This window comes from Lissotriton vulgaris, chromosome 5 (genome assembly GCF_964263255.1).
Source record: "Lissotriton vulgaris chromosome 5, aLisVul1.2, whole genome shotgun sequence".
In the NCBI taxonomy this organism is placed as follows: Eukaryota; Metazoa; Chordata; class Amphibia; order Caudata; family Salamandridae; genus Lissotriton; species Lissotriton vulgaris.
The window spans coordinates 1,140,799,598-1,140,822,391 of NC_141693.1; the positions used below are offsets into that span (position 1 = coordinate 1,140,799,598).

The 22,794-nt window shown below is 44.2% G+C and overlaps 1 protein-coding gene across 17 annotated transcripts in view; it reads right to left on the reverse strand.

Annotated features, from left to right (window-relative positions):
* The window catches only part of ABLIM1 (actin binding LIM protein 1), an 899,845-nt gene that overhangs the window by 449,904 nt on the left and 427,147 nt on the right, over nucleotides 1-22,794 (reverse strand). For all 17 annotated transcript variants that reach the window (XR_015295979.1, XR_015295980.1, XM_086922894.1 and 14 more), the window contains exon 2: nucleotides 17,920-18,054. Coding sequence is in view for 15 of the 17 variants with exons in the window: in XM_086922894.1 (XP_086779020.1) it covers nucleotides 17,920-18,054 (135 nt within the window). In the remaining 2 variants the exon portion in view is untranslated. The remainder of the gene's footprint in view (nucleotides 1-17,919; nucleotides 18,055-22,794) is intronic.

Below are 22,794 nucleotides of genomic sequence, written 5' to 3' on the forward strand. Positions count from 1 at the left end.
TGGTTCCATGCAATAGAATAAATCCCTATGGTGGCATAGTGCCAGTAAATACATCCATGTGGTGGCACAGTGCCAGTGAATACATCCCTGTGGTGGCATAGTGCCAGTGAATACATCCCTATTGTGGCTCCATGCCAGTGAATAAATCCCCATGGTGGATCCATGACAGTGAATACATCCCTGTGGTGGCACAGTGCCAGTAAATACATCCTTGTGGTGGCACAGTGCCAGTAAATACATCTCTATGGTGGCTCCATGACAGTGAATACATCCATGTGGTGGCACAGTGCCAGAAAATACATCCCAGTGGTGGTTCCATGCCAGTTAATGTATCCCTCTGGTAGCATCACACCAGTGGACACATTCCCACGTCTGCACATCCCCATGGTGCCATTGCTCCATCATGCACCATCCATGGTAATACAATTCTTGGTAACACATGCACCTGGCAACAATGTCACCAACAATAACCTCATCGTGAAAAAGTCTTAGTGCATATATCCTCTTGACACTATGAAAATAAACATACCTAAATTAACACATCTCCGTGGTGGCTCAATCCTAGTCAGCTTGCCTACTTGAGGGTCACAATTTCAGCAAACGTGTTAAAGGGTGGCAAAGATTCAGTCAGCTTATGACAATGTCTACACACCATGTATCACAAAAAGTAGGGAAGGGTCCAAGGGTAAAGTTATATTTCAAGACCACCAAAACCAGTCGGACCCCCAGTAAAACATATAGCAAAACAGAGACTAGTAGTGGTCTATAATCAATGAAGACAGAGTAAGTAGACAGAAGCAAGCACATAAGTGTTAGACAACTGATGTGTACACATGAAAGGAAATGAATCCCATCAGCCCACCCATATGGCGGAGCCTCATCATCTGGGATTATGATAGGTCAAGGTCCAGATAAGGAGACACACCTAATGATATTGTGTATATTCTCTCCCATTCTCCAAGACCTCCAGTGATGGATCCGACCCAGAATGCTGTGTAAGGGTATGATGGTGTGGGACAGTAAGTTGCAGTGAAGAAAAATGGTGTGAACAAAAATGTGCTACTTAAAATTGGCTACCATGATATAAGGAAAGCTTTATTGGGGATAAATCATGGTGTCAAGATTAAAAAGGAAAAGAAGTGTATGGCAGCTTGAAATAATAATTGCCCTAAACAGATGGTATCATGGTCAACATGTTTCTGCCGTGCAGGGGCATCTCCCCCACTAGGCTTTCATCAGGAGCAAAGTAGAAATACACTACTGCAATAAGGGTACAATAAGTTGAATTCTGGTACCAAAAAATGCTGGATACTCTACCGTCCGCGAACTACTTTCTGCGTCGGTAGTCCCAGGATTTTTAAAGGATTCTTTCGGGGTTCAGAGCTTCAGGACAAGGCTAGAGGTACCGACGGACAGAGCGGGGCCTCAACTTCCTGAGCAGTGGCCAGGAGAGGTGAGGTTCACTCCCACGAATCTTTGGGAAAAAATCCTTTAAAAATCCTGGGACTACCGACGCATCCGTTATATTATAAATCACGGACAACGCTAGCACAGCAAATTCTATCCATTATATTATAAATCACGGACAATAGACTGTCCGTGTAAACTAACCGATAGATGGTCACCCTAGCCAAGCTACTTAAATCAAAACATGCAGCGATTTCCGGAAATAGAACGTGGTGGAAATGCTTCTGCTGTCATTCCTTTGTCAAAACAAGAAACAGACGGGGCATAGAGTTAAAACAAAAAGCAGCATGAAAAACAGAAAGGGACCCTGAACCTAAAAAAGGATAAGGGGAACAACCCACCAGGAAGTTCAATTACAGCAAAAACATGAGAGGGAAGTTCCCATAACTCAAAGGACTAAAGCGTTCAAAGACATTTTGACAATTGCCCACAGAAACGTTATAGGGTATCAAATCATTTTATTTTATTTTCATATATTTCTTGCTAAAAAAGCATTCATAAAAATAATTTTTTTCATTTCATTTTCTTCAAATAGAATTATTTCCAAAGTCAATAGGATACATAACAACATTAGCCCAGCACCAAAAGCAATAAAACATTATATACAAAGACCACTCATACTTTCAGGCACACACACATACAACCATCATCATATATATCAAAACAAGAAACAGTGAACACATTTAAGACCGAAAAACAGGGGAAAAGCGCTGACGCGCGTTTCGGAAAAAGTGCCAGTATTCAATATTCCTTCATCAGGGCGCAGGTGAAGGTATGTTACATATTCATTTCAATTTTGCTGGGCAGTAGACTGCAAAACGTGGCGTTTCTTTTAGGAAAACCCACTTAAGGATTCAACGGGAGCGCTGAAAATAGAAAGTCTTTAGGTGCGTGTAGATATACCAGAAAGCGGAATGCTCCAAGATATCAGATGGAGCAAGTAGAAATCCAGGTACAATCAGTCGGAAGTAAAAGGCCCCCAGAAAAGGATCACATGGGTAAATACCCTCCGTGCTTGCAGAATTTTCGAACAAGTTGAAATAATTCCCATGGGATGTATAAACATGAATTACAGCTACAGATAGGCCGATTTAGTAGAGCAAACAGTCTTCTGTTCTGACACGCTCTTTGCGAACAGTCAGGTAGAATATCCAGACTAATACAGAGGGCTGATATATAAAAAACGGGACAAACAAAAAGCAGCGCCTACGTGTATGTGAAATGGACTGAAAGACAATGCCTTTAAGCTGTCATGAAGAACCTCAAACAAGCTAACGCAGCAATGCATGAAAAAGTTTTCTCTTCAAGACAGGGTGGTGAAAGAGGGAGGGGTCGGGTGAGTCTCAGACAAACGCCACAGTTCAGGAAAGAAGATGGATTGGCGGGCTGAGAGACAGGAGGACGAGAGAACAGAGGAGGCAAGAGTAACGGAGGGTATCCAAAGAGAGATAGAGAAGGGAGCAGAGAGAGTAGAGGCGCGATGAAAAATATACATAGGGGCGAAATTTCAAGAGAAAGTAGGGCAGAATGAGAAAAAGAGAAAAGGGCGCAGACGCAAAAAGTGAGGCAAAAAAGAGAGGAAAATTACAGCATGAAAAAGAAAGTAAGAAGATAGCAGGTGAAGAAAGACTAAACCGAGAGAGGGAAAGACAAGAAGCGCGAGCAAAAAGAAGAAGGAGAAGGCAGAGCGAGTGAGTGGCCGGGACGTGAGAGTGAGGAGAGAGGCGCGGGCGCACTTGGTTGAGCATTCTGCTCATTTTCGAGCACTGCACTCGTGCTTGTGGCTCGCCCCTGTTCGCTCCCGCAAGGTGGATGCCGAGTGTGTGTTTGAAAATGAGCAGAGCGACAGCTAAAGGCCTTCCTAAACAGCGCAGGCACACTGCGTAGGCGAGACCTAAAAAACGTCCGTCGACACTCAAAAAATGGCCCTCACCCTTCTGACCCAACAGGAAAACGCCTGGTGCCCGTTACAGAGAGTCCAGCCATGGGAACAAGTTTACTCCGGGAACACGGAAATTGGAGGACGCGATGGGGCAGCAGAAGGATGGACTCCCAAGGGGCAGAATCATGAAAATCATATTTTTTAAAACCTCTGCTGCAAATAAATTGGCAACTAAGACAAACGTGACAGTAAATCTGTTCTAGCTTTCTTAATGTATCACAAAGTGGCTTCATTTTGAAACATCTTACAGAGTTAAGGCACCTGCTGCAGAGGTCTGTTTATGCCCGACAATATTCAGGGGATAATAATATTAATAGTAAAGCAACTCTAATGGTTAATACACTTGCTGGAGAGATGTATGGTTTATCTAATCACATTTTTGACTCAAAGTGACATTGAGGGTTAATGTGCCTGCTGTAAAGCACATCGTGTACCATGCAGATCACAGATTTGTGTTTTATGTAGGTAGGTGAGTGGGGGACAGCTGTGACACAGAGATCCTTTTGTTACTTGCAGTTATAAGTTGCATTCCTAATATGGCACAGTGAGCTATGAACTGGTATCAAGGACCAGCATGCAAACCATAGGGCATGGTTTAGAACTTTATTGTATTTTTTTCACACTCTGCCATTATTCTAGGGATTCTAAAAAGGATTCCCTTAGATAATAATAAAGTCCTATTAGTACAGGCAACTCCAGCCACTGTGCTACATTTTAAAATATGATTTTATGTTTCGCTTGACCAAACACTCATAAAATGCCTTACAGTAAGGGTTGTGGGTGACTCATTGTAACCCTCTTTGTCTTAGGTAATATTTCTTATAGACTGATTATCACTCTTGTATGATTTATTGTCTCTGTATAAAGTGTATGTGTGATGTAATGCACACTGGACACCCTACATTGGGACGAGTGGTGGTATAGAAGAATTAAATAATGACACCAGGACAAATTTAGCATATTTCCCTAAGGCCAGTCCGGATCCTGGTTCAGGTTCAATAATTGCTCCAAGATATGGGATGCGGCTGGATCTTCCTCATTTCTTGTACTTTCTCCAAGATCTCTCAAGTCTGGAAACCTAACAAATGAATGAATCAGACCTATAACTAAGACCTTATTAAATAATCTCCATGCTTGATAATACTGTGGGGCCAAATCCACATCAAGGTTCATAAAAGCCAACGAGACACTCGGGGAAATAACAGTAAGAGTCAATACAGAGATAGAAACTACATTGACTCGATGATGCAGCATTGGATTAACCATTTCGATGAGCCTGTCTGTCCATATACATGTGACATCAATATCTATGTATCTATACAGTGGTGCTTGAACAATTTTCAGAGTAGGAGTGCTGCCATTAGTTACATCGCCTGTGTCACAGGGAATCCGAGGATGTGAAAAATCTAAGTGTTTCACAAAGAACAAGCATGGAAAATGAGCCACACCCGGTCAGCAGGAGAGTGGTAAAGGTATGGTATGTAGCCAGTGGTACACTTTGGGGTAAACTGTTGCAAATATATGCAAAAAAATTGTGTGATAGCACACTGTCATTTACAGGCACACGCTTCCATTGAAATGGCCACAAAAATTGACATGCAGTTTTACTGATACAACTATATAACGCACAAACGATAATGTGTAGCAATTGTTTACTGCAAATATTCCACATCACCAAGAAATGTTTTGATTTGTTTTAATGTATTTAAAATCTTGGTTTCCCTCACACTACAGAATTTCAAAAAACGTGCTTCATTTGTGCCACCTTAACTTCTGAAACTTTAAAATATTCATAAAGTTAATTAACAAGCATTTAAATGTTGTGTGTTAGAAAAAAAACGACACCCTCCAGCATTTCCTTGCTTTACCAGTAAGATAGTCAGAAAGCTTTCTTTACAAAATCCTCTAACTCTGCGGTCAGAGAAAGAAAGCTAAAGATTAATGTTCATGTTAAAAGAATAAGCAGCAATTTTTTCAGAAGACATTACCAGACATTTAACCTCTGCCTTTAAAAGCAGAGAAAATATGACAAAGATAAAAAAAAAAATGTGAAGGAATCTTTATTGCTCATTCACCTTCTGAACTCCAGCATGATTATTGTGGAGGTGCTGTAGCACACCCAGCACACCTACTTCCAGCACCTGATTGACAAACAAAATCTCACCTCACATCCCTTTGCACGTCCAAGCTCTCTGGGTTTGTTCAGCGATCTCTCTTGTAGTGCAAACAAGGGGCAGTGGCTCCGCTCCCTCCCAAGCTCAGACCAGGACTGTGACAAAATGGCGGCAGTCGGCAGAGCAGTGCAATGGCCAACGAGCTAACCACAAGTGTTTCCACAGCGCTTGCATCAGCGCCCCGGAGCAGGGTTCTGTTATCAGCCTGTTTTCTGTATGTTGTGCACATCCTGACCGGGGAATTACTTACATCTTATCATCAGCTCAAGCCACCCTGAAGCAAGACAGTGGGGGCTCTCTTCACTGAAAAGCCTTGTTGCTGATCATCATGAGCGATTACTTAAATGTGGCCCACCCAAAAGATGTAGTAAGAACATGGATTATCATTGTTCATCTCTTGTCTAGAACGACCATTCTTTGGATGGTTTTGATCATTTATAGATATGCATAGAACATATTTGAGGTGGTTTGACCACAGCGCTCAAACACCCCAGCTGTTCTCTGCACCCCTTACAAACTTTTCTGCTCATGAAAAGCTGTACTTAACATATAAGATATTGCGAGACCTATAGGCAACATATCTTTATTAGTATTATTGAACCTTCTGGGGTCTCTGGACATGGTGTACGATAATATTTTACAATCTAGCTGAGTGGAAGTTGCGGGTGTAGCTCCCGAGGCACTTATCAGGTTCAAATCGTTCCTAACATCTGGCATCCACTCAGTTGTGGTTAGAACGTAAGTTACCTCCTGCCCCCTTCTATTCTGTCGTAAGGGGGTCCTCCTCCCTGTTGTTCTAACTTATGATTTTCACACGTCCATCGGAGGACTGGGTCCACATCCATATGACATTCCCTCTATGTGACAGTAGCTGGACAGCCATCACGATGCCAGGCAATGGTACCCGCACCATGTACATATTCTGTTAGGAACCTTGGCTGGGGTGGGGGAATGCGCAATTTGTCACATAATGAAACCAGCACCTGGAACCTTGTCGTAAGATGGTCCAGTTAAAGGATAATGTGAAATCCATGCAGTCCCGCTGTAAATACTACTTGGCCTCTCCACAAAGGCATGTTTACATGTGAAGATATAAGTATGTCCCTAAAGGAATTCACAATTTGTGAGCGAAGAGCTCATTCTTGAGTTAGACTCCTACAAAGTAATTAACAGCCGAAACATTACTTTTAATAACTAATTAGCTGGCAGGGATCTCCCTATGGAAAATAATATGGAATATTAAGAAGCTTCATTTTATATTAAACAATGATCTTTTTATGAAAAAATATTAAAGGCCATTTCTCTAACTCCTCCACAGCAAGTGCATGTGAGATGGAAAACAATGCAAGAATTTGCATAATTGGTGGAAGCAGTTCCTAACTGCAGCAGTTATCTCTTTATCCAACATGTCAGAGTCTTAGGTTCTACTTGGTGTTTTTCTAGGTTGTCATCTGTGACAGCGAGTTGTCCAGAGGGTTCCAGACAGATGATTAACTTAAGGTCATCGTCACTTTTGCACCAAGAATCAAGTTCTGTTTCAGAATTTTTCAGTGGAAGCTGCTGTTACCCATCCAGGCTTCCCTCTCACTGAAGGTTTTCTGAAAAGCTGTCACTGTGGATGAACCGTGAGAGAATCCCCACAATGTACACTCCTGTTATCTTAGTGGGATACCCCTTTCCGCCTTGCCTGTTTGGTGATAGTTGGTAGAGGCACAGTCTTCTTACTGTTACTCTGGAATCCCCATTTTGTAAAATCTTCGCAGTGACACATAGCAGAGATCTCCTTCCGACATGTGTGTGTGTGGTAAGACTGAGTTCATGTAGGCCTGATCCCTACATCAAAGATCAGTGCTCTTCGTATTGCCAATCTCCCCGGAGAGACAATCATGTGCTTGGCCCTCCTTTGGCCAGCGACCATTCTGGATCATCCTTTAAGGAGGTGTTTGGAGAAAATGACTTTGCTGTGAAGAAGACACTGATTTCTTCCAAAGCCAGTATCCATCAGTTTGGTAGAGAGGGAGCCCTAAAAAACTCTCACTCTCCTGAGCAGATGGCCGGGCAAAATTCAAACATAACTCCTGTGCTGAACGAAGGCTGGGCATCTAGCTATCTCCCCAGAGCTGTGCAAATGCTGGAGCCCTTCAGCAAATAGGTCTACAAGTGAAAACCTGGGGACTCATTCGGACAAACAATGGTACCTTGATGTGAAGCTACATCCTACCTTTTCCCTACCAGCTGTGGCCAAGCGGCAGGGGACCTCTCCTGGGCCTGATCCGAGATGCCTCCTGCATGCTGAAGCATTTGTCTGCAGACTGGTAGCAATAGCTTGACACAAGAAGGTCACCAGTCACTAGCCGGAGTATCAGCCAGCTTGTCCCAACCAGAGACCATGGTGCACTTCTGACAGACGCCAGCAGAGCCACTGTGCAGAAGTGGGCACCATTTCCAGTGCACTCCCATATCCCACCATCAAATGGCTGCCAGTAATCTTTAGGGTACCTGGAGTAACTTCCTGGCCTCCTGTGAATTACCTGCCACTGCACTCACTTCAGCCTGAAGACCGCCTTTCTCACATCCAGGTGTGTTAGCAGTGAATGCTGCCATGCATTCTCTGCCTGCTCAATGTTGCTCTTATCATAAAGAATGTAAGAATAGTCCCTTTCCCCATCTCTGCAAGGGAAAGTCGTTAGAGCAGGGTTCTTCAAACTGGGGCCAGGCCCCCCAGAGGGGCCTTAACTGATCCCAGTGAGGGTACCAGGCTCTGGTTAAAAGAAGCATCAGGCTGATTGCAGTGATTTGTTTTAAACTGAAAACATATGATCAGCAGTAAGTCAGTCTTTAATGGGTCATTCACTAACATCTTTTGTCATTTGGCTGGATGTATTTGTCAAAAGGGAAGGGACTCCAAATATTCTTCAAACCTCTCCGCCCAATGTCGGATAATCACACTGTGGATACTTTTACACATTGGTATGGCCTAGCTACCCAGAATAGTATGTTTGGCAATCGTGTTTGATTGCTTTTTTAAAAGCTTTAACATAATTGTAATGTTTAAATCATTTTTCACATATTAAAACATTGGAAATGTAATAGAATAATTGTGAAAAATCCTGAGGGGGCCCTAATGAATTGTTTTTGTACGGGGGTGGCAATACAAAGTTTGGAGACCGCGGCGTTAGAGAATAAGCATGCATAAGATTCACTGGCAGACCACTGGTCTCAGTAATATTGCCTTGAGACATGGTGGGGGTTCCTGAGCCTGTTAGCCATTACTTTCTTCACTCCTCCTAGTTGCACAGCTATTGGTAGTCCTGGGCGGCTCTCCATAAACTAACTCATGCATGTTTGTGTGCTCACCTAGAACAAACAGGAATAACCCACACAGAACGTATTCCATCACAGAATCTCTCCACTAACCTGCAACCCCTGCGCGCCTGCTGCACCAGAAACCTTGCTTTGGAAGGCTGGCGTATAAAGGCAATGTTTATAATTGCAGCTCAGTGAGGGCTACAGGCCCCCCCCCAGGGGCAGGTTAGTTGATGTAATCAGAAAGAAGATGGATACTTCAAGATAGATTATTCAAGTTACTTTATTTAAGTTAAGTTGTTATGATAAAAGATAGGAAACCCCATCAGGAGCAGCTATCCTGCTGCTCAGCCCTCACCCAACTGACATTCATAAACCACTAACATTCCACCGATCCAACATTCCACACACAGACATTCTAGCTGAGCAGCAGGAAGACTAAAGATACAACATATCTCCCTTCGTTAGGGGAACAACTGCATTGTGCAATAAAATGGATGAAACCATCAAGATAAAGACCAAAACAATGCACTCTAGTACATATAGTCAATAAATGTAAAAATGCACTCAATAAATTTTATCCCATCTCGCGCACTACAGTTTGAATAAAACATCTCATTACTTCCTGAAATAAACAACTATCCTACCACCTACGTCCATATGCCACAAATCATACCAGTTGGCCAGACCAGTACAACAAGCAAGACACACAGGAACAAACCTTAACACCATATATATCAGGAAACAACGTGCACCCCTCAGACGAAGAACAAGCACTCACATAACTCATTCATGCGCCGGAAAACAACGTGCACACCTCAGACCAAGAACAAGCACTCACATAACTCATTCATGCGCCGGGAAACAACGTGCACACCTCAAACCAAGAATAAGCACTCACATAACTCATTCATGCGCCGGGAAAGAAACGTGCACACCTCAGACACAGAACGAGCACTCGCATAACTCATTTGTGCGCCATTTACCAACGTGCACACCTCAAACACAGGACGAGCACTCACGTAACTCATCCATGTGCAAGGAAATAACGTGCACACCACAGACACAGAACAAGCACTAACATAACTCATTCATGCGCCAATAAACACTGCACAAAACCAAATAATGAGTGGCCACGTACCACATAACCAACTCAAACACAACCTAATGGGTGGCCTAACAACACACCCACTCATACACAACACCTGTCGTGGAACAACTCTTGGTAACTTAATCACCTCTAACCAAACTACACAGCCAATGGGTGACCACATACAACACAGTCTCCTCATACACGAGCTGATGAATGGCGTAACAACCTGACACCAACTCACACCCAACACCTGTTGTGGGACAGCTCTTGGTGACTTATTCACCTGCTACCAAACTACACCAAAACTGAGAGACTGTACTGCAGTCACCTCATACATAACACATGTAATCAGAAAGAAGATGGATACTTCAAGATAGATTATTCAAGTTACTTTATTTAAGTTAAGTTGTTATGATAAAAGATAGGCTGTCCTGCTGCTCAGCCCTCACCCAACTGACATTCATAAACCACTAACATTCCACCCATCCAACATTCCACAACACAGACATTCTAGCTGAGCAGCAGGAAGACTCAAGATACAACATTAGTCTTGTTATTTTATTAATTACTAGCAGCCCGCCCCGACCTTGTCCGGGTGCTTTCAGGCTTCCCCCTACCCCCGCCTGCCCCGACATTGCCCAGCAGCCTGTGCTCCAGCCCGCCCCGTCCCCCGCCTGCTGCCTGGCCTGGCCCTCACCTGGAGGTGTTAGTCCCTGTCCCCCTCCTACCCTGACCCCTGCCTGCCCCGACATTGCCTTTGGTAACTCCCCGTCCCCCGCCTGGGCCGACACCCGCCTGTTTACCTCATTCTCCGCTCCTGAGTGCAGGTCCTCGCTGCTCTGCTCCTCACCGCCTGTCCGCTCCTCCCCAGCGCCATGGTCTCTCACCGCCGCTGGCCTGTCCGCTGCAGCTCACGTGACCGCTCCTCCCCCGCGCCATGTCCGCCGGTCCTCTGACGCCGCTCTGACGCCGCTCCTCGACGTGAGCACGCACGTCGCGGCTGGCGCTACTTTGGGGGGACTACTTTATTTTAAAATATTTTTTTTTAAATAAGGTGTTTTTTAAAGTTTATATAGCCTATAACCATCTACACACCCTGCCGATTTCTACGGTGTATCGGGTTTGTAGATTGGCGCAGTGGTTCCCGCGTTTACTTGCCTCAAAGCCTGCAAGTTTCTCCTTTATTATAGTAGTATAGATAGACATGTACTGCAGGGCGCTGCCTTTGTTTTCACCTTGTCTTCCGTTCTATACTGAGTAGAAAGTATCCATTATGTGTGTAGCAAGAGTTGGGAGGAGCAGACAGCATCCTACTTCTGACCTATATTAAATGTTAGAAGTTAGCATGTTCTGCTTTTAAAATATCAGGAAATGTGTAAGCAGACCACAGAAAGCAGCCTTACTCCTCCACGTCCCTTTATAGCTATGATAGGGATGCTTTACAGTCTGGAGGGTGAGTCCAGAAGACGGGCAACTTCTAGGATAGGAAGAAAGAAGTTATGGCTCTAAAAGAGTCAGCAGAAGTGGAATAGATGAATGGATGAAATAATATATTAAGTCATTTATACAGCATCCTTGACAGGAGAAGCTGTCTCTAAGCACCTTGGTGCCTGCTTCAAAAAGTTCTTGTACACCAGAAGCAAGCGTTGACTTATCTTAATATTTAATTCAATACATTTAGAAGATGTCCAGAGTGAGTTGTTGAATTGCCCCAGACGCCAAACATACTGGAAATGAAGAGATAAAAGGAACAACGTAGTTCACCCCTTCTTGTCTGCTTCTACTATTTTTAGAACATCAAAATGTTTGATGGAAAAGCACATCCTGCCTGCTCAGTTCTGAAGGAGGTTAATGCTGGTGCCAATAATGAGCTGGAGGTCAAATTCATGGTCATCACAGAGATGAAAATAAGCACTCTGTAGATCTAATATGCATGGCAAACTGATTCCTGCGCAATTTGGGTGAATTGTACCATTTGTAGCAGGTATACATATACAGACATAGAATCTGCTGCTACAGTTAAAAAAATATATTACACACAATAAAATATGGGCACAAACAGTACAAAACAGATTTCCTCAAAATGTGCAAACATTTGCAGTATTTAAGTGCTTTGAAAGGGTATATTTTTTGTAAAAAAGCAATCACACTGTATCTAGTTCAAACCTTTTTATGAGTTTCCATTAGAAGTATGGACTCCAGAACTAGTGACACCCTTACAGTCAGCGTGGGTCCGTGCAGGTAATCCACATTTGTAAAGCGCACAATCACCCGTAAGGGTCTCTAGGTGCTGGGGGCCGTCGGGAAGATTAAGCAAGCTACTGCCCAGAGTCACATGGTGGTGAGATAATCTGCCGCCGGTGCCAGGGATCGAACCGTGATCCCTAGAATCCGGAATCAGTCGCCCTAGACGCGGGGTGAGGCAGGCTGGGCTGGGAGGGGACGGGGGTGAGTCAACAGATGACGGAATTAGGAAAATTTAATTTAAGAACTAATTCCTATTCCGTCATCTGTCGACATCCCCCCGCCTCGCCCGCCCCACCGCACTTACCTGCATTGACCGCTGCTACTTAGAGTACCTCTCAAAATAATCATTCTGCTGCATTGAAACTTAAAATAACACCGTCAATTTTAGCCTACACTGGCTCCCAAGCAACCTTTAAATACAATTACATGTCTTTAGATAGTAGTCACTCTAAAGGGAAGGTGTATTCCTTCTTTAGATGTCTGTCAGTCCTCTCGCTTCACATTGCCAGGAGCCCCTCCTTCTCTTTCACCCTGAGACATCACAAGATCAGCTGTTCAGGAATAGTTGTTTTACTTATTATCAAAAAGTACAGGAGTTGTTTTGGTAAAATTTAAAAACATTGAGAATGCAGTTCCTAATAGATACCATCCACTCAGATTTTTGTGGGGCACAGATTTGCATTTCAGTTGCTCAATCAATGGTTCAACTCATGCGTTTTAGTAACAGGCTGCACCGTCTACCTTGTGGTGGCTACGCTACATTTTCTAGGTGCATGTGGAAGCCATGCTTGGGGCTCAGCCTCAGCACATCTTCATCCGTAGCTGCTCTTATCTGCGCTACCTTCTTGTCTCCTAGTCAATTGCCATCCTTGTTTGACTTCCTATACGGGTTGTGGAAGACATAGAAAACAGACTACAGAAACCTGTTTTCTTTGGCATTAATCCTAACACTTTTAAAATAATTATTATTTGAAATTCCTAACTATTTCGGAATTTTAATCAGTTTTGGGGATTCCTTTTATTGCCTGACTCAGGATATGACACAGTGGCTGGTGCATTTGTTTCAAACTAAAATCTTTCCACATTTTGCTACTTTACCAAATGAATATTTACGAACCTGGACTTGTATTGATTTCATTTTTCAGTATTTTACCAAGATAAAATGTCTACAGTAGTAGATGACACCATAAATTGTAGTGGGAACAGCATCCTTCCTACATGTACATAAACACTAATAACAAATGGTTTTTAACAGATAGAGAAAAAGTCATTATGGAGGGTTGTTGGCTCCCTGTCCAAATGTGCTGCCAGTTCAATCTTCTCACACACACTTTCAAGACACTACTCAACACGGGACCCACATACCTCTGTCATTGGCTTCACTTCCATCAACGCACAAGACAACTTCGCTCAGCATCACTCTCACTCGCACACACACACCCAGCATCCACAGAAGCAGAACAGGAAGTTGATCATTCTTCTACCAAGCAACCAAACCCTGGAAAGACCTCCAACAACCAATCAGTGCCTCCTCTTCACTTTTTGAATTCCGCAAGAAGCTGAACACCTGGCTTTTTAATTAGCCTTTTTGTGGGACTGCCTGTACCCAAGCCCAGCCTCGCCACACGCCTACACACACCTACTTAGTGCCTGGATACTCTCACAGGTGACACGCAGCACTCTACAAATCCACCTTACAGTAGGTTACATTCCATTACAGCAAGGATTTCATATTTGCCATATTATGCAGCAAAAGTCATCTACCTGCTAGACTTACATGTTTGCATGAGAGGCCTCCAGATTACTCAAGCCCAATGAAAGGTCTTTAGGGCCTCGCCCATGATGGTGAATCTTTTTTTTCAAGTACATCAAAACCTCCCCATGGTAGACACTTGGACATCATGCTGCATTTACACTCAATTCTAGAATAAAGGTGAAGCTGAACAGCAGACTTTGTATAAAACCACACCGAACAGTGGGCCAGACACGTTAACATACTGGTCGAGCGCTATCTCTTTGTGAAGCAACTCTTTGCACTCAACTGACCTTTGTCCAATAGGTTGGTTCATAAAACAAGAAATTAAAGGAATCTCAGAACTATCTGCCTATTTAATATTCACTAGCCAGGTTGCAGTTTGCAACCCCCTGCAAGGGACGGCTGTCCACCATGCCTGTGAATGAATTTCAAAGTGGAAACATATTTTATTTTAGGCAAGTGAAATTCCTTCATGGAAACGGGGCTCTTAAAAAAAATTAAAAAAAATTTGAAAAACTTGGTGAAAGAGGTCCATTACAGCTTTGCAAATGAGTTACTATCCCAACTGGGGAGTTTCTAACTGATTAATAGAGAACTTTAATTATGGTTGCAAACCTTTGAAACATATGTTATCGATTCACAGTTTTGAAGGAATGCCAAAAACACACCATTTCCAAACTGTGATTCAGTCTTTATTTTAAACCCACTTTATGATTTAAAAAAAAAAATTCGCGAAATAGATTTGGGAAATGAGAAAAGATGAGTTAGTAGTTGCAAACCATGTCATTTAGCGATTCGCAGGGCTTGTGAACTCTAAATCACTAAATTCGTTTAACCACTTGTACTGTAAGGAGAGCAATTCATGAGCACTCTGGGTCAAATATGAGCACTTTGTGGATGGCTCTCTGCCTGCGTAGGGAATCAGACTGAGCAGAGAACTTTACCCGAGGGCAGGGCCTTAAGGGGGCCGGGTCTCATCGGGTCTGAGCACCGGCAGTTTTTTAAAGGAGGCCTCGAAACGGGCTCTGTTTTGTGCCCTGGCAGTCCGTTTTTTACTGGACTGCAGGGACAGCAGGCACATCAATGTGCTCTGCTCACACTGCTCACTTCTCACTAGTGGAGCAGGGGCAGCTGGTGACATTTGAAATTGGTAAGGCGTAAAACAGTTATCGTACTTCACTATGGCAAGCGAGCGTAGTGAGCCTGAACCACCTAAGGGGGGTTCGCGGGGCTTCTTCCCCAGAGAAAAAAGAGTGGGCAAATGGTGCATTTTCAAGCAAACCAGAAGGTGTGAAGAACAGCTCAGTCAATACTACTGTTTAGAGTTGTGGGAGTTAAGAAGTTTGACACACAGAAGTTTGACACACAATGAGAATGCTCTGGGAATATGGAACTAAAATGAACAACAATTTACTGGTACAGCAGTAGCACAACTATTCTTAATCATACTGGATAGAACCACAAGCGAACATGTACAATACCATGATTGACAGGGCGATGAATTTACTTGGACACTAGAGCTTAGGGAATGTAGCAATTTCTCGCTCCAAGGCTCTCAAACATATCTGTATTTCCTTCAGACACCTCTTATGCAAGTCAACAAATGAGTCGAGAACTGTGAAAACTATTCACATATGAACATGCTCAGTGCAAAAGTGTTCCACTGTGGTACCAACAGACTCAAGTTATGATGCTGGCTGCTCCACTGCCCTGTGCTTCAGTTAACCATTTGCTAAACTTGTGCTACCAAGAAGCAGGTCTAACCACACTATTAGGCGCTATATAAACAACTGCCTCCTGCCTACAATCAACGACAAAAGCTGGATAATGCAGCTGCACTGGCATGTTTGGGGGAGGGAGTATACTGAAGTGGTAGATTGAAGCCAAAAACTGTGTTTCTCTTGCAAACATATACCAAACAAATCTGTAACTCTTTTTCCTAAAAGATATTTCCATTTGACAATTCTTATACACCAGATACAATTTTAAACATATCAAAGGCAAATACTAAATGTAATTCTGGACTGTTGGCCCTGAACTAACTGTTTTCCTTTTTAACTTCCTAAGATCATTTAAGAATATTTTTCCTGCGATCCCCAGGCAGTCATAATGTATAATAAAACAGAAAACAAAATTAACTAGGGAGTTATAAAAAAACACACATAGACGGACATTATGCCAAAAGGAGCATGCAAGGAACAAGCGAAGGGTCTCCATGCATGTGCTCTGGTGAGTCTGGACAGTCATAGCACGGGGTGGAGGACGACGTTCAACCTAGCCCAACAGGTTAAGGCATCTGCTGCAAAGTACTGGGACTCTGCATTTTATCAAACTCAGGTGGGGGGATGGGATGGCACTACTGTTGAGTAACCAATACATCTGTCTGCACAAAAGCACAATTACTTTGTAGTGGGCGCTACATTTTATGGTGAAGTGAGAGCAAATGCCGTCAGCAGCGGTCGTAGCGCGAATGTCGAGCTCTACTAGAAGGTAAGCACACACAGGCAGTGCGGACTTGTTACATATACAGGCATTTGATAGACAGGATCTGTGGAGGCTGAAAAACAAATGTTTTACTCCCATGACAACTGCTCATAACCAGGAGCATTGAGGCCCCTCTGGGCCTCTCACGGGCGGAAAGCAGTGGCAGCAACCTTTCGGAAGTGAAAACTCCTTGCTTCTTTACCACATAGTGACTGACCTGAGACCCGAAGAGGTACGGTGGTTCTACCAAGAAAACAAGACTCCCTGCGCATCGAGCTTACCTTCAGGTGCCTCTCGAACACGCGCCTGCTGGGCCCAGACGCATTGCCGGACGGTGGAGCTGGTGCCCGTGAGAGCCGGCCTGTATGAGGTGGACTTGACGGAGGGTGGCTGCTATCCCTTGTTCTGGATGGGAGGAGCGCAAAAAGTCAAGTACCGCCTGAGTCTCAGCCAATCCAGACGCTGCTCCAGCAGCATTGGGATTGGCTTGCACAGTAGTAGTGCACATGTTCTATTTAGGGATTAAAGAATTTTGCGACCAGCCCGAACATGCGCCCTAGGCTGCTTCATTAGAAGAGAGGCATGGAACAACCCTCGCTGTTCTAATGAGCAGCCTAGTGCGCATGTTCGGGCTTGTCGCAAAATTCTTTGAACCCTAAACAGAACATGCGCACTCTTGCTGTGCGCTCTGCCGACCGGCACCTGATACATATTATCGATGTCCTGATGATGACTCATGATAGACACTTGTGCTAAACTCCTGCTGCCCCGCCCCCTTCTGAGCCAACTGCCTCCGGCGGCCTGGGATTTAAATAAATGTGAGTGAGTGACGGCAACGCTTGTTAGTTGTTACTCAACTCTCGAGTGCCTCAAATTAATTGGTGAGGCAACGTCCAAGCGCCCTAATGGATGCACCGCCCCTGTAGTGGAGAAGTTACGCCATGACTTCATGCCAGGTGAGCCTTGTAGGGGAAGGGAAATCCTTACAAGAGAGTCATTTTCTCTAAGGATTTCCCTTCTCTTTTTGAAACTTGGGAGCAGCAACATTGTTGTGGTGTCACCAGGGCTTTAAGTGGAAGCTTTTTCAATATCAATTACAAGCCATAGTTGCTGCTTATTTATCTTATGCAACTAACAACCATTGGCAAAGCCAATAGTCCTGACTTCTTGTAGGTATAATATTATTTGTTGTATCATATATCTGGATGCAATGACAGAAACAGCAAAATACAAGTCCAGCGGCACACTATGTTAAGCACAGATTTTTAGCTTGCGTGTTTTAAGCCACGCCCTTAATTACATTGACCCCTTTGAGAGACCCCCAGTTTTTTCATCCCATTTAAAGCCCTGCACAAGGGTCACAATCACGCTGTTTGAGCTTTGTCCAGAATAAATGGGTGAATACCATATTAAAATTTGAAATAAGAAACAACATCTTCAGAAACCTTACCTTTACAGGTGAAGCACTTGATGTGGAAGTGCTTGGCTTGAACTCGCAGCACTTCGCCTTTGCAGGGGTCGCCACACTTATGGCACTGGATAACAGGCTTGTCAGCGGCATGGCTGGGATCCTGGGGGTGGGCCACTGCAAAGAAGGGGTGCAAACATTAGAATCAATGGAATACTGCAGGCTGAATTATAGAACTGAGAACTACAGTGTTGCATCACTTGCCATCCTGGCATTGGCTTCTGTGGGCAGAATGTGAATACACCCTCCGGAAACATATTTTGCAAAACCAGCCAATCAAACCTCGACCTTACACGAATACCTCCTTACAAAACGTTTGACCTGCACCTAAACACACCATCAAGGACTTGCCTCAACATATGCTAGGACAGAAGTTGGAATAAAGATTCAATCCAGTATTATAATATATGTGAAGTGAGATTGGCTGTTTTTAGAAAGTAAATAAAGGTCGAATTTTGACAGTCTATATTCTGGAGGTTACGTTTGTGTAAAAGATGCAGTGCAAAGTCAGGTAACACCCACTAGGCAGGAGTGCCAAGCATCAGAGAACACAGGGCGAGACCTGTACCATGCCACGGACATTGGATGTAAATGATGCAACCTCCTGGCCTAGTTGCGGATACACTTTATCCCGTATAATCCCAGATAAGCGATTCACCCACACACACAAACACACACACAGGCTCTCAGATCTGATTGCAGTTATGATAATACTGTGTTTTGTACAAAAAGCAGATAAGCAGATCCTCAATGTATGGATTATTTAGAGATTTTCTGATCATGACCCACTCAGGGTTTAATCTCTCATGACTCAAGACTACCCCCACATATGGAATAACCCCCACACACTCACTATTAGTTCTTTGAAGCCTTCGCTTATGGCACAATATGGTCCACATTGGGTACTGGATACAACTCTAATGTTCTCAATACGAACGTGGCTTTTAGCTCCTCTTGCAGCACTGGCAGGCCATTGATATTCATTTGATATTGGAGGTTTCTTTATGATTTTCCTACTTCATATCACTGGGGATGTGCTTAATAGAATGTGAGGCGGCACAATGGTACTCTCACAAACTTTATTTGCTCAAGAAGAAACTTAGGACGAATGGTGGTGATACGGCAAAGGCAAGATGAAAGGTGGGGCGTCCGCATGGATGTTCCAAGGTGGGCTGATTTAAAAATAGGGAATACTCACACTCTTATTTTTGTGAGTACTCATTTGCCTTTTGCTTGTAGTTTCCTAGCTTGAAACGCAAGCACATTTGCATTTTTAGGGCGGAAATGAGGAAGAAGCACTCGCCCATTTAATACAAGCGTAAGGGGAATGAGTAACTTCAGAGGGAGACTAAGATGCCTGTGGAGAAATAAAGAAGGAAATGTGCGGATGCAGATTTTCATCAAGTTTAGGAACTAAAAGTCCCCCCTCTGTAAAAATGCCACATCCATAAATGTTATGCGAGTGAATACTTCCTTGAAATCTATGAATGGCATAGATTTTCTGCTACACCCCAATGCAGGCGTGCAACGCCCATTGGGCTCAAATGGCTTCAGACACAATAAACCCTTTCCAGTTTTTAATCCACTTCACATGAAAATATGTAACTTATTGGTGAAAGAAAAGGTAATATTGGCTTGCAATTACTGAGATCTGAAGATATAAATTTAAACCAGTGCTTAATTTGTGAGAAAAATAAGTGCCAGGGCCCTCGTCAGGAGACCACTGCAGCTTGCACCACCCATTCCCCCTACCAACTATCTCACTCCTACAAGTGTAACAAATTGGACTATCCCTGCCCCCAAAGCTATAAGAATGACTTTGGCAGCAGGTATTAGTCATTTATAATGTACACTGAATTAATAGACAAATGTTGTGCTCATCACTAAATTCGACAAACAGAGCCAGTATGTGGCAGGCTGTCATAAGTTCCGCTGCTTACAATTAAGTGCTGGTGCCGAGCACCGGAAACCACCAGCTCAAATTAAGCACTGGTTTAAACACATAAGGACAGGTGGGATGTCGTCTAAGGGGAGTGAGGAAAATGAAAACGATATCAGTATGGTACTTTGAGAGCAAACTAGTGGATTGACTTTTATCGATGGACTCGCTAAAGTCTATACCATTGATATATGCCGATGATCAATTATCTTTGGTGGATTAAATTGGAGTGGGGTGGATTGAAATGGGGTGAGATGGGGTGGGGTGGATTGAGTTGGGGTGGGCTGGAGTGGACTGGTGTGAAATGGAGTGAGGTGGATTAGACTAGAGTGAGGTTGACTGGAGTTGGATTGAAGATAGTGCAGTGGAATGGAGTAGGGTGGGGTATTATGGAGTGGGGTGGAATGAAGTGGAATAGAGTGGGGTGAATTGGTATGGGGTGGGTGGAGTGGAGTGGAGTGGATCAGACTGGATTACAGTGGGGTGGACTAGATTGGAGTGAGGTGGATTGGATTGAGGTGGATTCGATCAGGGTGAACTAGATTGGGGTGGGGTGGAATGGATTGAGGTGGATTGGACTGGGGAGGGGAGGATTGAAGTGGGGTAGGGTGGGGTGGATTAGATTGGAGTGGGGCAGATTGGATTGGGGTGAAGTGGTTTGCATTGGGATGAGGTGCATTGGGTTGGAGTGGGGTGGATTGGATTGGAGTGGGCGGATTGTTTTGGATTGGAGTGGAGCTGATTGGATTGCGGTACATTGTTTTGGATTGGAGTCGGGAATATTGTTTCAGATTGCAGTGGGGCTAATTGGAGCGGGCAGGCTGGAGTGGGGCAGATTGTTTTGGATTGAGTGGAGCAGATTGTTTTGGATTGAGTGGGGCAGATTGTTTTGGATTGGTGTGGAGCAGATTGGTGTGGGTAATATTGGATTCGGGCAGATTGTTTGGTTTGGATTGTGGAGGATTGGAGAGGGAGTAGTGTGGAATGGATTGGCTGAGGTATATTGGGTTGGAGTGGGATAGATTGGATTGAGCTGGATTAGATTGGTGTAGGTGGATCAGATTGAGGTTTGGTCGGGTGGATTGAAGTGGGGCAGATTGGAGAGTGGCAGATTGTTTTGGATTGGTGGGGAAGATTGAAGTGGGATGGATTGGAGTGGGCAGATTGTTTTAAATTGGAGTGGGTAATACTGAAGTCGGGCGGATTAAAGTGGGGCAAACTCTTTGATTGGAGTAGGGTGGATAGGAGTGGAGTAGACTGGAGTGGGGAAGATTGTTTTGGATTGGAGTTGGGCAGATTGTTTTGGATTGGAGTGGGGCAGATTGTTTTGGATTGGAATGGGGCAGATTCTTTTGGATTGAATGGGGCAGGTTGTTGTGGATTGGAGTGGGGCATATTGTTTTGGATTGGAGTGGGACTGATTGGGAGTGGAGATCTTGTTGGTTTGGAGTGGGGCAGATTGAAGTGGGGCAGATTGTTTTAGATTGGAGTGGGGCAGATTGTTTTGGACTGGAATGAGGGTGATTGTTTTGGAGTGGGACAGATTGTTTTGGATTCGAGCGGAGCAACTTGGAGTAGGTTGGGAGGATTCAATGTGGTGAATTGGGGTGAGTGGTTTGGATTGGAGTGGAGAGAATTTGATTGGTCTGGGTTGGATTGAATTGAGTGGGGTGGATTGGTGCGGGGTGGGGTGGATTGGAGTGGCCCAGATTGGAGTGAGGTGAACTGGGGTGTATTGCATGATTATGTATTAAAGCATCATTTCAGATATTATACATAAGAAAGAAACCATGTCGCTTTGCAATCAGATAATCCTCAACTTTTGGGAACAGTGTCCATCAGCAAAAACAAAAGAAAACATAAGCGCAAAGTGAAAAAAGAAGACTTGGCAAGTAAAAAAGAAAATTAACTATAGAAATTAAATTGCAATTGTGTTTGTTCTGATGAGCACGTTTTTGCCAGAAACACACCTTCTGTTTGGAGGGCACTAAAAGTAGAAAAGATCAAAATGGTACCTCAATCACGTCGGGTGCAGTGAACGGGCACTGATTAAGTTGAGTCAATCAGTGCTTGATCCTTGTTCTATTGAGAAGAACGGAAATTATGTTAGGCCTACCATGACAAATTACGAGGCTGTTAGCGCATGCTCTCGCAAGCTCGACCCTAAAAAGGAACATAACAGACCCTTGTGGCATCCCACGTGTGACCTTTGAGGTTGCAAAACAGAAAGTATTAAAGGATAGACATTTTATGTGGTCTGTTAAGAAAAACGTATTCTAATATTGATAGCGCCTCTTGAGTCTTTATTTTAGCTTGGACAGTAGAATGGTGCGGGTGACCGAGTCAAAAGCAAGAATGGCTCCACCAAACGCTGGTTCGACACAGTCTTTGTCCTTGGGTCTTCTAATGCGTAGGTGAGGACAGCTCCAACCCCCCTGCCTGAAACCTGCGCAGAGCTCTTGGCACAGTACATACAGCTGAAGTTGGTTCATCTTTGTTTGACAGTCAGAGGCACTAGCTGGGCTCCAGAGGATTGCACCAGGGTAACACAGTATATAGGCTACAACAGGGCTGGACTCGGAGCCCAAAGCAGCCCTGGCAATTTTCTCGGACTGGCCGCAGGGAGGGGAGGGGAACAGAACAGGGGGAGGAGGGTGAAAGTTTCAAGCACTGCTGCTTAACAAAACAGGCCCCCAACACTGCTGCTTTTGTAACTGGGGGGCAATATTCTAGCCCTGCTCAAAAAAAGTCCCCCCAGTAACAAAACTGGCCCCCACCACTCCAAAACTGCCCCCCCCCTCCAGCCTCCCAAGTAAATGCCTGATGCCCTCAGTGGCAGCAGATATATATGGACAGTGGTGGGCAGTTGGAGGGAGCACGCGGGAGAGGGAGCATGCGGGGGAGGCACGGGTGAGCGC